This window comes from Dipodomys spectabilis, unplaced genomic scaffold, assembly GCF_019054845.1.
Source record: "Dipodomys spectabilis isolate Male_0828 unplaced genomic scaffold, ASM1905484v1 ptg000098l, whole genome shotgun sequence".
In the NCBI taxonomy this organism is placed as follows: domain Eukaryota; kingdom Metazoa; phylum Chordata; class Mammalia; order Rodentia; family Heteromyidae; genus Dipodomys; species Dipodomys spectabilis.
In genome coordinates this window covers 6871791-6887131 of record NW_024870775.1, presented here as the reverse complement: position 1 = coordinate 6887131, position 15341 = coordinate 6871791, and the positions used below count along the sequence as shown (strand labels likewise).

At 50.9% G+C, this 15341-nt stretch overlaps 2 protein-coding genes across 2 annotated transcripts; one reads left to right on the top strand and one right to left on the bottom strand.

Moving 5' to 3' along the window:
- Nucleotides 1–7182: 7182 nt before the first annotated feature.
- Nucleotides 7183–10739, top strand: Lamtor4 (late endosomal/lysosomal adaptor, MAPK and MTOR activator 4). The gene is made up of 4 exons (XM_042686837.1): nt 7183–7280; nt 7601–7681; nt 9995–10112; nt 10425–10739. The coding sequence occupies exons 1-4, from the start codon at nt 7278–7280 to the stop codon at nt 10520–10522; spliced, it is 300 nt and encodes a 99-aa protein (XP_042542771.1). The 5' UTR covers nt 7183–7277; the 3' UTR covers nt 10523–10739.
- Nucleotides 10740–11339: 600 nt separating this feature from the next.
- Nucleotides 11340–15267, bottom strand: Trappc14 (trafficking protein particle complex subunit 14). The gene is made up of 11 exons (XM_042686836.1): nt 14741–15267; nt 14452–14547; nt 14216–14345; nt 13999–14085; nt 13721–13841; nt 13479–13626; nt 13285–13367; nt 13036–13199; nt 12416–12570; nt 12057–12250; nt 11340–11951 (listed from the first exon to the last, which is right to left on the bottom strand). Exons 1-11 carry the CDS (start codon nt 15149–15151, stop codon nt 11798–11800), a joined length of 1743 nt encoding a protein of 580 aa, XP_042542770.1. The 5' UTR covers nt 15152–15267; the 3' UTR covers nt 11340–11797.
- Nucleotides 15268–15341: the final 74 nt, after the last annotated feature.

Genomic DNA, 15341 nt, shown 5'->3' with positions numbered 1-15341 from the left:
CCATTTTGTGTGTTTTTTAACTGTGTTTTTGGCTTTTCTTTTTTGGTACTGGATATTGAACCCAGGATGTTGCACTTGCTAGGCAAGCACTTTGCCACCAAGCTACATCCCAGGCCTGATTATTCCTTTTAACTCCTTTGATAAATATTTATCTTGCTAACATGGCCAGCTTGTCACAAGCAGCACACCTGGTAGATGCAGTTTATTGTTTTAATTCCTTTGACACAAGATTCATATTCCTAACATGGCTGGCTGGTCACACACAGTGCAGATAATAGTTACAATCGAAGTTAAAAAGCAAAAAATAACAGGATATCTCAAGATAACACTTTGGTTTGACATAAAAAGGCTTTTTTTCCCCCACTTCCCCCCCCCCCTCACATATCCAGTTAACCAGCAAAAAGTCAGAAGTAGAGTTGTGGCTAAGTGTTGGGAAAGGTCAGGGAGATGAAAATAAGGAGACAGAGACCTCAACAGATCAGATCACACTTTTAATCAATGTTGAAGAGGGGTGCTAAGGAACATCAAACAAAGTCGAAGATACAAGGGGTGCTGAAGGCTGAGAGTGGGGGTGGGGGGTGGTCTGGGGTTTAAGGGAGGTGTTGAGTTGTGGATTCAGGCAAGCCCCTGGCCCTGCCTGGGGCAAGTGCACTTCCAGAGTAGGGGTGAAGTTGAAGTGTACTTCTAGATAGGGTGCAGGTGAAGTTCAGTGTATACTTCCAGGTTGGGCCAGAGATTTCTGAGGGAGGGAAGGAGGGAGGTCTATGAGCCGTGGGAGAGCCTTGAATTATGAGGGCAAGGCAGATTCCCATCACTCAAGTAGTAGAGCACTAGCCTTGAGTGAAAAAGCCAAGTGTGAGTGTGAGGACCTGAATTCAAGCCACACACACACACATACACACACACACTAATACGTGTTGGAGCAAAGCTTTTCACTTCTTGTTAGTCAGGAAGCAGAGTGAAAGAGACAGAGAGAGAGAGAAGAGTGGGGGTCCAGGGGGCAGGGGAAGGCATCCAGATCCCAACATCCTCTTTAAGGACACACCCCAATGACCTAACTTCCTTCCACTAAGCCCCACCTCCCAGAGGTCCTCCCACATCACAATAGCCTCATCAGCTGGAGACTGTCTTTAACCCTTGAATCTTTGGGGGAAGACATTTCCTATCAAAACCATAACAACAATCCTTACAATTCACCTGTCAAAACCTAATTCTTGCCAGGCACTGTCAACGTCTAGTGCGTTGGGGTCCCTGGGTAAGGGTCACGAAATCACCAGGACACAGGGGAAGCAGAGTGCAAACAGCAATTGCCACTGCATGCTGTGCTTTATTGTTAGTGGGTATTTAAAGACAAGCAAGCATGATCTTTGCCAAAATTTGGTCAGGAGACATTCACACAAAAAATTTCTTTTTTTTTTTTTTGGGTCCGGTTGTGGGGCCTGAACTCTGGGCCTGGGCGCTGTCCCTCAGCTCTTCAGCCCAAGGCTAGCACTCTACCACTTGAGCCACAGCACCACTTCCAGGTTTTTTCTTTTTTGCTTATGTGGTGCTGAGGAATCGAACCCAGGGCCTCATGCATGCAAGGCAAGCGCTCTGCCACTGAGCCACCTTCCCAGCCCTCACACAAAAAATTTCAACAGATACATTTTTACTTAACCTATGAGACAATGTCTTGGTATAGTATTATCTAAACTATTTTAGAGCAAGCTCAAACCACTTCTCCAATCTCAGGAAAATGCTTGACCAGCTGTTCATCTATGCTTAAGCAAGCAGAAGAGCTACTTCCTCAGCTCCCAGGAGTCTGTGACATGTGTTTTGAGATAAGGAGAGAGAACATTTTTCCCTCTCTAGCCTGGCATGCCAAGAGCTTTCCTAATACTCAAACACAGTCCTCAGATAATCCTGAAGCCGGAGCCTGCATCATTCTGTCCCTTCAGCATAGACTCTGAGTCTTCACAAGGAACCAGTGGCTCATGCCTGTAATCCTAGCCACTCAGGAGGCTGAGAAACTGGAAGTGGTACTGTGGCTCACATGGTAGAGTGCTCACTTTGAGCTGAAGAGGTCAGGGACAGCACCCAGGCCCAGAGTTCAAGCCCCACCAACACAAAACCAAACCAAAACAAAACCCCCTAATTCTTCACCAACACTACCTCAGTGTGTGTGTGTGTGTGTGTGTGTGTGCATGGGCATGAGTGTGTGTCTGTCCTGGGGCTTGAACTCAGGGTCTGGGTACTGTCCTTAAGCTTTCATGCATACGGCTAGCACACTTGAGCCACAATCTCAACTTCTGATCACTGAAATCAGCACAGCCTCCTGTAAGCAGTTCCATTCTGGGAGGTCAAAGACACCCACTGTCATGTCTTTTTGGTAAGTCTGACTCATATATATGAGGAATTTCTGGTTTGGGTAACCATGTTAAGACTCAGACATAAGGGCTGGGAAGGTGGCTCAGTGGTAGAGCGCTTGCCTTGCATGCATGAGGCCCTGAGTTCCATTCCTCAGCACCACATAAACAAAAAGAAAAAAGACGGAAGAGGCCCTGGGTTTGATTCCTCAGCACCACATAAGCAAAAAGAAAAAAGCCGAAGTGGCGCTGTGGCTCAAGTGGTAGAGCGCTAGCCTTGAGCTGAAGAGCTGAGGGACAGCGCCCAGGCCCAGAGTTCAGGCCCCATGACCGGACCCCCCACCCCCCCAAAAAAAAGACTCAGACGTAGGTAATAATTCATTGTATACGCAAGTCTTCAGTTTACTTGCAAATTGTTTTCGAATGTACTTGGTTTTATTGCATCATTATAGTTGCTTTATTAATATAAATTGATATTTATGGGAAGACTTTGGCAAGACAGATTCTCAGTGGCGAGAGAGTGTAGGCATCTACCTAACACAGTCAACATGGATCCCATCCAGGCAAAGATAAAAGATGACTGAAGCCAGTTTCTGTGGCTCACGCCCATAATCCTAGCTACTCAGGAGGTGTGGAAATATGAGGATGTCAGGAAGACTGTTTCCAAGCTAGTCCAAGCAGACAAATTTTTTTTTTTTGGGGTCCGGTCATGGGGCCTGAACTCTGGGCCTGGGCGCTGTCCCTCAGCTCTTCAGCTCAAGGCTAGCACTCTACCACTTGAGCCACAGCACCACTTCCGGCTTTTTTCTTTTTTCTTATGTGGTGCTGAGGAATCGAACCCAGGGCCTCATGCATGCAAGGCAAGCGCTCTACCACTGAGCCACTTTCCCAGCCCCCAAGCAGACAAATTTGAGAGACTCTTAACTCTTAACTAGCCAGAAAAATCCAGAACTGGAGGTATGGCTCAAGTGGTAGAGTGCCAGCTTAACAAGCGTGTGAGGCCCTGAGTTTGAGCCTCAGTACCAGCACATACACACAAAACAGAGATGACTGAAATCTGAGAGACAGGGGATGGAACATATGTCAGTCCTCCAACTAACCTGAAATAACTTGATGAAATAATAAGCAGGTAGGAAAGAAAGTAGAAACAATTAAATCTAAAGAAGAAGATTAAACATGTACAAACAATGATTAACAATGATTGACCTTTTAATTAATTAGTTAATTAGTCAATTAATTAATTGTTTGGGGCTTGAACTCACGGCCTGGGCACTAGTTACTGAGCTCTTCTGCTCAAGGCTAGCTCTCTACCATTTTGAGCCCCAGCATCTGGCCTGGCTTGAATTTTGTTTTGAAACTCTGATTCAGTCTGAGTGAAAAAGACATAGTGCAGCTCATATTTAGTTATGCACTATAGATTTCACATGATTTTGCCATATCTGCCCAATGCCTACTTTTACTTACTATCTTTGTTTCAGCATACTCATTATGCAAATATGAAAATGTTCATTTAAAACAGAAAAGCAAAATAGCTAAAAAAGTAAAAGTTCAGCCAGGCCCTGGTGGCTCACACTTGAATCCTAGCTACTCAGGAGGCTGAGATCTGAGGATCACAGTTCAAAGCCACCCTGGGCAAGAAAGTCCATGAAACTTTTTTTTTTTTGGTCAATCATGGGGCCTGAACTCTGGGCCTGGGCGCTGTCCCTCAGCTCTTCAGCTCAAGGCTAGCGCTCTACCACTTGAGCCACCTTTTTCTGATTATGTGGTGCTGAAGATTCGAACCCAGGGCCTCATGCATGCAAGGCAAGCACTCTGCCACTGAGCCACTTTCCCAGCACTGAGAGTGTCTTATCTCCAATAAACCACTCAGAAAACCAGAAGTGGCACTGTGGCTCAAGTGGTAGAGCATTCACCTTGAGCTGAAGAGCTGAAGGACAACACGCAGGCCCAGAGTTCAAGTCCCACAACCCACACAAAAAAGAGTAAAAGTAAAAGTTCAGGTGCCCATAAAATATGTGCAAGATTTAAACCTGAGAGAAGTATAGAAAATAATAAACTCACTGAAAATGAATTATGCAACTTGAGGGTGGAGATGGGGAGGAAGAATGGGAGAGAATAAAGGAACAGAAGACTGTACAAAAGGAAATGTAATCATTACCTGATTCATGTAATTATAATCTCTCTCTCTGTACATCACATTAATAAATTACAAAAAAAACCCCTAACAAAAAGCCTGTTGTAATGGTTCACACCTGTAATCCTCACTAATCAGGAGATGAAGATCAGGAGGTTCACAGTTCAAGGTCAACACAGACAAAAAATGAGCAAGATCTCACATTAATAAACTGGATGTGATTGTGGATGTCTAGAATCCTACCTATTCAAGAGGCATAAATAGGAGGACCAAAATCCAGGTGTGCCCCAGTCAAAAATACATGAACCTAAGTAAAAAGTAAACAAAGGGAGTTTAAAGTAAACCAAGAGACCAAAAGTAAACCATGTCCAGAGAAGAACTGAGCTTGAGAACGACACTGTCCTTGTCCTTATCAGGGACTTTGAAATTCTCAGGAAAACCGGCTCCCAGGGAAAAGGGAGGATGGGTTTGTTTTTCTGCAGTCTAGCACAGAGCCTCAGTGTACAGAACAGAGAAATGATTGCCTGCTATGAAATGATGTTAATTTGCCTGGGATTTGGAGGCTTGCTTTCTCTACAGCATATACAAAAGGTGCACTGATTTTATTAGAGTTAACTGACATAAAAACTACAGAGTATTTTTCTGTTCTTGCAGTTGTGTGTGTATGTGTATGTGCACATGTGTGTCCATGCACATGTTAGTACTTAGGCTTGAACTCAGAGATTCGGGGCTCTTGCTTGGCTTTTTGCTCAAGTTTGGTACTCTACCACTTGTAACACAGCTCTGTTTCCTTCTTTTTGCAGATTAATTGGAGATAAGAGTCTCACAGACTTTCTGCCTCGGCTAGCTTTGAACCTGGATCCTCAGATCTCAGCTTCCTAGGTAGCTAGGATTATAGGCAGGAGCCACCAGTGCCTGGTTCCCGTCAAAGATCTTTTTTTTTTTGGGGGGGGGGGCCCGGTTGTGGGGCTGAACTCTGAGCCTGGACGCTGTCCCTCAGCTCTTCAGTTCAAAGCTAGCGCTCTACCACTTGAGCCACAGCGCCATTTCTGGCTTTTTTCTTTTTTCTTATGTGGTGCTGAGGAATCGAACCCAGGGCCTCAGGCATGCAAGGCAAGCGCTCTACCACTGAGCCACCTTCCCAGCCCTCCTCCCAGCAAAGTACCTGCATTACCTAGGCAACTGGGACACCTGGAAGAGGTCACATCTGCATCCGCTGAGGTCACATCTGAATCCGCTGAGGTCACATCTGAATTTGATGTGGCCACACCTTTCTCCACCCATACCCTAGATAAGGCCTAGCCCAGGCCCAGACGCCTTCTCTCTGCTCTTTTCTAGCTCTTTCTCAGCTCTTTCCTTCTCTTCTCTTTCCCAGCTCTCCTCTCTTTCCCAGTTCTTTCTCTTTCCCAGCTCTCCCAGCTCTCTTTCCCAGGCCTTTCCCCACCACATGGAGGACCAAGATGGCCTGGTGCCAGCTGGAATGATGAATAAACCTACGCCTTACCTGAATACCACATGCGTGGTGCTGTTCTTAACTCTGCTACCTCTTTTTAAAAACCTAACAACTAGCTTAAAGATGGAGTCACTCATGCATCAGGTTCTTCAGCTGGGTTTTGGTAGCTCATGCTTGTAGCTCCTAACTACTTGGGAGGCTGAGAGACAGGAGGGTCCTAGTTCAAAGTTAGCCCAAACAGAAAGTCCATGAGATTCTATCTCCAATTAACTAGCAATAAAACCAGACTGGTGGCTTGTACTTGTAATCCTAGCTAATCAGGAGGCTGAGATCTGCAGATTGTGGTTCTAAGCCAACCAGGGCAGGAAAGCTCATGAGACTCTTATATCCAATTAACCATTAGAAAACTGGAATTGGAGCTGTAGCTCAAAGTGGTAAAGAGGGGCTGGGAATGTGGCTTAGTGGTAAAGTGCTTTCCTAGTATGCATGAAGCCCTGGGTTTGAGTCCTCAATACGACATAAATAGAAAAAGCTGGAAGTGGTTCTCTGGCTCGAGTGATAGTGTGCTAACCTTGAGTAAAAGAAGCTCAGGGACAGTGCCCAGGCTCTGAGTTCAAGCCCCACTACCTACAAGACAACAACAAAAACAGACTAGAGACATGGCTGAAGTTGAGCAAACTCAAAGCCCTGACTTCAAACCCTATTTGCAAAAAAAAAACCAACAACACACAATTCCTGTGTGTAAATACATTTTGTGATGCTTTTATATATAATGAAAATGACAGCAAGACAACTTAAAATATTTTTTTCCTCTTAGGAAACATTCAGCATTTCTAGCCAGGGACTCAATTCACCTTTATTTTCAGCAAATTTAGGTGACAAAATTCACTTTGGGAAAGCTTTGTGCTTTGGGTAGAAATGAGTAGCATTTGTACAGCTTTAGCATTTCAAGATTATTTTATGTCAGTCTCTCGTTTCACGATGCACAAGTGGAGGGGACACCCCTGAATTTACACCAATAGGTTGTCTAGGGTAGGAGGCCTTTCATGCGCAGGCGCACAGCCATAGCCTCGCCCACTCAGGCCCGGCGCTCAGTGACGCTCCGCAGCTCTGAAACTGAGGGACGGGGAGGTGCAACCAATCCACGAGTGCCTCCCGCAGTGGTTGCTTCTTATTGGCTTACTCTGTCAAACGACGTAGCTACAGTCCAATCGGCATGCTAGGGGCGTGGCTTAGGGCAGGCAGCGTATTGGCGACCCGGACGGCCTGCTGTGAGCACGTGACCCAGGTTTGTTAGCGGAAGCTACCTATCTGGTAAGGCGCTGCCCCAGCAACCGAGGCCGAGATGGTGAGTGAGGACGCATGCGCGGGAGTACGCGTCGGGGGTTCCGCGTCCCTGGTCCCCAATCTCTGGTTGTCTTCGCGAGGCCTGCACTGCCCTGTCCCCCCTCCCCCCGTCCGCCCTGGGACGGCGAGGGGCTGGAGATGGCAGGGTTGGCGCCGCGGAGGGCCGAGGGGTAATCGAGGGGTTCGGAGAGCGAGCGGGGCCTGGAGGGTCTCCGGGTGGGAAGCGGAAAGCTGAGGGGCCCGGGGTGGTGAGGGAGCGGGGGTGCTGCAGGCCATCGCCGGGGGACTCGGCGTTCTCACTCTCCTGCTTTCGCCCATCAGACTTCCGCGCTGACCCAGGGGCTGGAGCGGATCCCGGACCAGCTGGGTTACCTGGTGCTGAGCGAGGGCGCGGTGCTGGCGGTGCGTCCCGGGACGGGGAGGGGGGGGGGGGGGCCGGGAGCCCCGCCCGGCCTTGCCGCACCCCCCCCCCCCCCCCCCCCGGTTTGTCTGTGCTTTCGCCTCTCTTTAAGTTCCCGGTCCCATAACCAGAGGTGAAAGGATTGTTAACTGTAGTACTTGTCATACGACTCCTCCTTCCTTACCAGTTTGTTGATAACCCTTCTCCAGTATGCCTTTTAAAATTTTTATGTGTATCCGGCTGCGTGCTGCTCAAGCCTATAAAACTAACTACTCAGGAGGCTGAGATGTGAGGGTCACAGTTCAAAACCAGCCCTGACAGTAAAGTTTATGAGACTCCATCTCCGATTAACCACCAAGAAGCTGGAACGGGAGCTGCCACTCAAAGTGATAGAGGGCTAGTCTTAAGTAGAGCAGCTCAGGGACAGTGCCCACGTCCTGAGTTCAAGCCCCACTACTAAGGCATGCCGCGTACGTACACACACACACACACACACACACACACACACACGTATTGAAAGTAATAGGAGCATTTTGTTTTTCAAAGCTAAGGACTAAACTCAGGGCCTTGCACTTGCCAGGCAAGTGCTCTTCCACTGAGCTAAATCCCCAACCATAATAGGAACTTTGAAGGTTTTTTCTTTCTGCTGTTGTTGTTGTTTAACAGCAGAAGTGTGACTGAGATAAAGGGTTGAATAAGATCGTTATTAGTGACATAGAGATGGACTAGAAGGAGCTGTGAAAGAAATTAGTGTGGTCTCAGTGAAGAGCAAAAGAAGAAATTTTAAGCTAGATACTGGTGGCCCATGCCTGTAATCCTGCTACTCAGGAAGCTAAGATCAGAGGGTTATGGTTAGAAGCCAGCCTAGGCAGAAAAGTCCATGAGACTCTTTTTTTTTTGGGGGGGGGGTCTGGTCATGGGGCATGAACTCTGGGCCTGGGCACTGTCCCTCAGCTCTTCAGCTCAAGGCTAGCGCTCTACCACTTGAGCCACAGTGCCACTTCTGGCTTTTTTCTTTTTGCTTATGTGGTGCCGAGGATTCGAACCCAGGGCCTCAGGCATGCAAGGCAAGCGCTCGACCACTGAACCACCTTCCCAGCCCCATTTTTTTTTTTCCAGTCCTGGGGCTTGAACTCAGAGCTTGAGCACTATCTCTGAGCTTCTTTTGCTCAAGGTTAGCACTCTACCACTTGAGCCACAGTGCCATTTCTGACTTTTTCTGTTTATGTGTGGTACTGAGGAATCAAACCCAGGGCTTCAATGTATGCTAGGCAAGCACTCTACCACTAACCCACATTCCCAGCCCCGTGAGACTCTATCTCCAATAAACTACTCAGAAAAAAACTGGAAATGGTGCTGTCACTCAAGTGCTAACCTTGAGCAAAAATAGTTCAGGATCTGAGGATCACAGTTCCAAGTCAGCCCAGGCAGAAAAGTCTGTGAGACGTTTATCTCCAATAAACTACTCAGAAAGAGCTGGAAGTGTTGCTGTAGTAGAGCACTAGCCTTGAGCACAAGAAGCTCAGGGACAGCACCCATGCTGAGTTCAAGCCCCAGGACTGGCCAAAAAAAAAAAAGAAGCTCAGGGACAGAGCCCAGGTATAGAGTTTAAGCCCCTGGACTGTCCCCCTCCCCATGCCCCCCCAAAAAGAAATTTTAAAATAGGAATAATGTTATCTTGGTAAGGGCTAGATCAAGGTACTTCTGTAGGTACTTCTTCATCTAGTGGGTCTTTGAAGTGAGAAGCCTAGAAAAATATAGAAATGAAGAGAGGAAGTTGTTTGGGAAGATGGATAGGGAAATTTTGATGGCTGCTGAGCTTGAGGTAGAATGTAGTAGTTATATAGGTGTCCTTAGGTCACCCTTTTTATTGTCTCACACAGCTTTCACAGCAAGCTCAAGACAGGTATTGTTCTTCCCAATACACAGATGTCTGAGAACAAAGAGAAAGGGAACTTCATCTACTTAAAGAAGTAGGGAGAGGAAGTTGAGGCACTCACCAGAAAAAAGGAAGCCTGGTCTATAGTCATCCCAAGAACAAGGGGATATTTATGTTTACAAGTCTGCAGTCTGGGCAGCAAGTGTGAAGTGTGCCAGTAGGGGGCAGACACTCAGGCAAGTATACCTCATGGAAGAGAGTAAAGAGCTGGATAGGTTGCTACTCAGCAGAGGAAGGTAGTATTGAGGATGGTAGGGAACATGTTTTAGGTGACCTGGGGCTACTGGAGGATGAACCTGTGTTGACAACCAGAGGGCCTGGGCTGGGATTCCTTCCCAGCACCCGCCCTCATTTCCACACCTCCCTCCCTATGCAGTCCTCTGGGGATCTGGAGAATGATGAGCAGGCAGCCAGTGCCATATCTGAGCTGGTCAGCACGGCCTGCGGTTTCCGCCTGCATCGTGGCACGAATGTCCCCTTCAAGCGCCTGTCTGGTGAGTCCCAGCCCCTGCCCCAGGTGTGTGTGTGCAGGGTGTTCCAGAGGCTTCTTTGCTTAGAAACAAAACAAACTTGATTCCCATTGGCTCCCACCAACTCTTCCTGGGGCCCCTGGCTCCCTACTTTCTTCCCTTTGGTAGCCCCCCAATATCAGAAGTAAATAAGGATGAGGAGGAAGATTTCAGTGGCCTCTCGTCCAGTCTCTACCTTTGAGCCCACCCAGTTTCTGCATGACCCAAAGGAGGCCATGACACCCACTGATGCTGTGCTCTTCTCCCGGGCCGGGGGAAAATATATCTCCCCTCCAGTGGTCTTCGGAGAACACACGCTGCTGGTGACGGTGTCGGGACAGAGAGTGTTTGTGGTGAAGAGGCAGAATCGAGGCCGGGAGCCCATTGATGTCTGAGCTTGCTGGAGGGCGAGGGCTGGACAAGCAGACTTGAGTCTGTGGACCTCAGGGATGAGGAGCACCCGCAAACTCCACCTCTTTCTCAGCTTGCTAGAACCAGGGCCTGCGGTTCACCCACCTTCCCAACCCCACTCGATGGGCCGAGGTTAAGGGGAACAAAAGCAAAGAGATTTCTGCCCTCTTTCTCCCTCCTAATAAACATGAGTCTGATTGATGTTCCTGGACTCAGAGATGAGGGTGGGGAGGCAGGCTGTTTTCTACCTTTTTTACCCATGTGGCACTGGGGACTGAACCCGGGGTCTCCACTAGCAAGTGCTCTACCACTCTGAGACAGATGCCCAGTCCTTTTGTTTTTCAAATAGAACCTCACAGGGATGATGCTAACTTTGCATACACTCTTCCTGAACTGACATCCTCCTACCTCTACCTCCCAGGTAGGTGAAATTATAGCATGCACCACGCATCCAGCTTGTTTTTTGAGATGGGGTCTTGCTAACATTTGCCCAGATTAGGCTTGAACTGCTATCTTCCTGTCTTCATCTCTCAAGTAGCTGGGATTATAAAGTTTGTGATACAACAAAAGGCATCTTTTAACTTCTTTCTTAAGAGACAGTTTTTGTATCTTAATGCATGGAGCACAGGGCCATGCTGGGCACTGGAAAAACAGGAAGGGAGTGAGGGGACCCCGAATGGTTTGCCTTCTCCATCAATACATTGAATAACAGTCATTCTTCCTCCTGAACAGGCATTTAATAGTCTTATTTCAGTTGGAAGCTGGAGTTGGAATAAGTTACAGAGACAGACCAAAAAAAAAAAAAAGGACAACTTAAAGTGCTTCAGGCTGCCAACGTAAACATGAGGGCAGAAGGAGGCTACCTAACTGTGTCCCCGACCCCTGAGGCAGGAGGTTATTATCGGGGTCCCTTTGCCATCACCACCCTCTAATCTCAGCCCTGTGAGTGGGTGGGGGAATGTCGGAGGTGGGAAGAATGTAATGGGAATGAGGAAAATACTCTGTAAACTTAGAAGAGGGGTGAAGGGCAGGGGCAAGGGAGTTCTTGGAGCCCTGCCCTGCCTGGGGTGGGGCCAGCCCCCCCACAGGACCTCAGGAGAACACTGTTGGCCTCGCTGGCCCAGCTACTTCACAGCTTCTGCCCCATCCCTCATCAGTAGACACAGACAGGCTTTCCCCCATGGCAGGAGGCATGGCCTGGGAAGTGAGGAGCCCTCCGGGGGCTTTGGGGTTCTGGAGCGAGCGTGCAGGAAGTCAAACTACTTGACGGGCTCCACCACCAGAACCTTGCACTCGCGCTTGGCAATCTTGTCCAGAGATAGCACAGCCTTGTCCGGGGGCAGGTAGAGGGGCCGGCCAACAGGGGAGGCCACAGGGGGTGTGATGGCCCTGCGCTCCATCACACTGCCTGACCTGGGAGAGGGCAAAGATGGTAGGCTCTGCTCAGACTCTGCCCCCTTCCCCACTCCCTGCTCCCAGCTTCCGCTCTAGCAGTGCCACGCCTTCCCTGACTCCTACCTCATGAGGTGGCTGCGGGAAGGCTGCTGGTGGGAGAAGGACTGAGAGCGGCCTAGGCTGGCCTGGTGCCTCTCCACCAAGTCCCGCACTGCAGGGCTGCTGGGGCTGCTCTTTCGGGAGAGAGGCCGGGCCTCAGGCGGAGGGTGGGACACACTGGCGGTGAATTGCAGCTTCAGTTTCATGTGTTGGCTCAGCTAGGTGTGAAGATGCAGGTGAGTATGGCAGATGGCTGTGCAGCCCAGACCTTCACATCATCTGCCCGCTGGATGGGCCCAGGGGGGTGCTCCCTCTGCTCAGCCTTCTAGTACCACCCGTCACACTTCCTGCATCTAAGCAAGGGGCCCAGACTGCTCGCCTACCTCAAAGAGCCCTGTCCTCAGGGCCTGGAAGGCCACACTGAAGGTGAGGGCACTGCCCTTCCTGGAGAAGCCGAGGTTGTTGAGGGGCGTGTGGCAGACGATGGAGTCCAGGGCTGCCTGCATGGCCCGGCGCTCCTCCTCACACAGCTGCTTGCCTGGGGGGGCAGAAATAGCACCCATGAGCACCGGACAGCCTTCCTCAGCTCCCACACGCCTTTACCAGCTCAGCTGAAGGAGATCCAAAAGCCATTCTGTGGAATAAACTGAGGAAATGTTATCTTTTGCTAAGGGTTTAAGGGTGGCTGTAGCTGATACTGTATGCTGAGGTCTGTACTAATTCAGGGATGTGTATAACCCATGATGTGTTATTTACCCCACAGTAGAGATAAGGACCAAGACTTAAGAGGTTGATATGACAAATAAATGCAGAGATCTACAGTCTGCCTTCAAATCTACCCAACTGCCTCTTAACTCCATCTGTGATGCTGGGGAGACTACCCCAGTGCAAAGCCATGTAGCACCTACTGGGGCGATTTGTCCTGTTCTCACTGCCCTATCTCCTTGTCTTCCTCTTCCTCTCCCATCCCGGGGACAAGGTCCCAACTCAGCAGCTGACCCACCAGCCTGTGCATGTTCCGGGGTCCACACAAGCCTCACAGCAAGGAAGTCTTGGAGGTTGTTGAGCAGTGTGTAGGTGACAGTGAAACGCTCATAGGTCCGAACAGGGGACTCACAAGAAGCGGTCATCACAAAGCAGGGGCGGTCGAGGCGAACGCTGGGCAGGCTGGGAGCAGGGAGAGAGGGAAGCTGGATGTGTTAGGCAGAGATGTGAGCAGAAGGGTGCCTGGCAGGGGCTGCCACACACTCACCGATAATGGGTATAGATGCTCTGGGTGAAGGGCAGCTTTGGGGTGGACCACTGGACCACAGCAATCAGAGGAACTTCGAGGCCCTAGGGACCACACGAAGGCAGACTTCTCATGTATCACAGTTCCCTGGCCTTTCCCTCCCACTTGCCTTTTCTTGTCTTCTTCCCAGCAATATCTCAGCCCCTTGTGCTCACCTCCTTGGCCCCTGGAGGGGGCTGTTCACCCCCTCGCAGCTGAAACAGGAAGTTGTGTTCCTCCAGGGCACTAAGTGGACAGGGGAAGCAGCCAGAGGTACTAGGGAGCCGGCAGAAGGAGCCCATGGAGACTTCTCCAGACTGGTGACTAGTTTAGGAGAGAGGAGGGCACGCCATGATCCTGTTATGCTCCTGTCCCTGTCCCCAAGGCTTCATGGCCCTGCCCATTCCCATGATCTCACCAGACATTGTCCACCAGCAGCACAGAGCCATCAGGCATGACAGGTAGATAATTGGCATTGAAGTTGGGGAGGATTCGGATATCCCAGATGGAGATCTCCTCCTGGGAGGAGCTGTTCAGCACTGTTGGAGGTAACCAGTCCTGCTCAGAAAGTAGCCAGACCCTTCAGGCCCCACCTTTGCCCAGGAAAACTGACCCATCTCTACCAAACTGCCCCCAAATAACTGCCACCCAACCCCCTTGCAACTCCCTGAGCATCAAGCCAGCGGGTCCACTCACCCTTGAGCACAGTCAAATGTTTGCCAGCCACAGTGAACTGCCGGCATTTCAGAACTGGTGGGGGCAGCAGTGTCAGTAGGGTGCTCACTGCAGAGAGGACCGAGCCAAAAAAAAAAAAAAAGTCTGATGTGGATCCCATTACCTTCCAAGATTGCCTCTCCACTCTGCCTTCAAAAGCCCAGGCCCCAGCTTTTCCCATTTGCAGCCTCCTTCCCACCTTGGGCCTTGAATGTGTTCTGCTCGCCCCGGAAGGTCTCCCCAGGAGATCGTGTCTGCAGTAAGCGCAGGTAGCCTTGGTCTCTGACCTCTGGTGCCTCAACCTCACGCTTCCATACAGTCACTACAATCTGAGTACAGGAGACACCGATCACATTCCCAAGTCAAGAGGAGGTGAAGAGCCCAGTCTTAAAGGCTGCCTGAATGAGGCCAGCAGCTCCTCCCTCCCCATCTTACCTTGGCCTTGGGTGTCCCTGGAGGCAGTCTATCCAGTGAAACCGTAAGTGGGAAGATGACCTCATCTGTGGACACAATCGGCTCCTCCACAGGCAGCTGGAGTTGGGCAAAGAGGTCAAGAGGGAGTAAAGGAGGAGTAAAGCCTGCAGGGCCCGACAGTCCTCAGTGTCCACCCCACCGCTGTCATCTGCCCCCTGACCTAGGCTCCCAGTGTTCATCTCCCAAACCGTTTCTGGCTCCCAGCAAACCACTACCCGGCCCCGTCCGGGGGTCCACCCGAGCTCCTCACCGTGGTCGCTCCCCCTGAGGTAGCAGGGCCCGGGCCGTGGGTGAGAAGGGGGCTGCAGCCTCGGAACAGGCCCCCGCCCCCGGGGTCCCCTCCCCCGAGGGGCTCGGGGTCCCGGTCTCCGGTGCCCCCTCCTCCTGGCAGCACGCCTCCGGCGCTGACCGAGGCCAGGGCAGCCAGGGCGGTCGCCAGCTCCGCCCAGGTCCCCCGGGAGCCCAGGCCCGTGCTGCCCCCGGCGCCGGGCGCCGCGCCGCCCCGACAACGCAGCACCAGCAGGAAGCGGACGGTCTCCCCCAAATACAGATGGTTACGCCGGGGCAGCGCCCGGTACCGGCCCGGGTCCCCTGCTAGCTCCGCGCGCGGCGGCAGCGGCACGGCCGGGAAATACATCGAGTAATCGCATTGGGACTCCATGGGGGGGGCCGGGGCCGGGCCGGGCCGGGGCCGAGGCCGGGACGACACCCCAAGGCCGCAGCGCTCGGCCCCCAGAAACCAGCCGGGTCCGGAAACCCGGGCAACCAACCCGGAACCCAAAGCGGGAGACACCGGAACCCAGGGGCGGGACGGAATGACTGGATAGACACACACACACAGGAAGCGGAAG

Bases quoted from the DNA above. Each gene is read 5' to 3' on its own strand.
- Trappc14 (XM_042686836.1), bottom strand. From the start codon at position 15,151: ATGGAGTCCCAATGCGATTACTCGATGTATTTCCCGGCCGTGCCGCTG. The intron at 14,548-14,740 runs GTGAGGAGCTCG...GCCCAACTCCAG, and splicing joins CCTCAGGGGGAGCGACCACG to CTGCCTGTGGAGGAGCCGAT. The intron at 12,251-12,415 runs GTAGGCGAGCAG...CTTCACACCTAG, and splicing joins TGAGGACAGGGCTCTTTGAG to CTGAGCCAACACATGAAACT.
- Lamtor4 (XM_042686837.1), top strand. The intron at 7,682-9,994 runs GTGCGTCCCGGG...CTCCCTATGCAG, and splicing joins GCGAGGGCGCGGTGCTGGCG to TCCTCTGGGGATCTGGAGAA. The intron at 10,113-10,424 runs GTGAGTCCCAGC...TCTCCCCTCCAG, and splicing joins CCCCTTCAAGCGCCTGTCTG to TGGTCTTCGGAGAACACACG.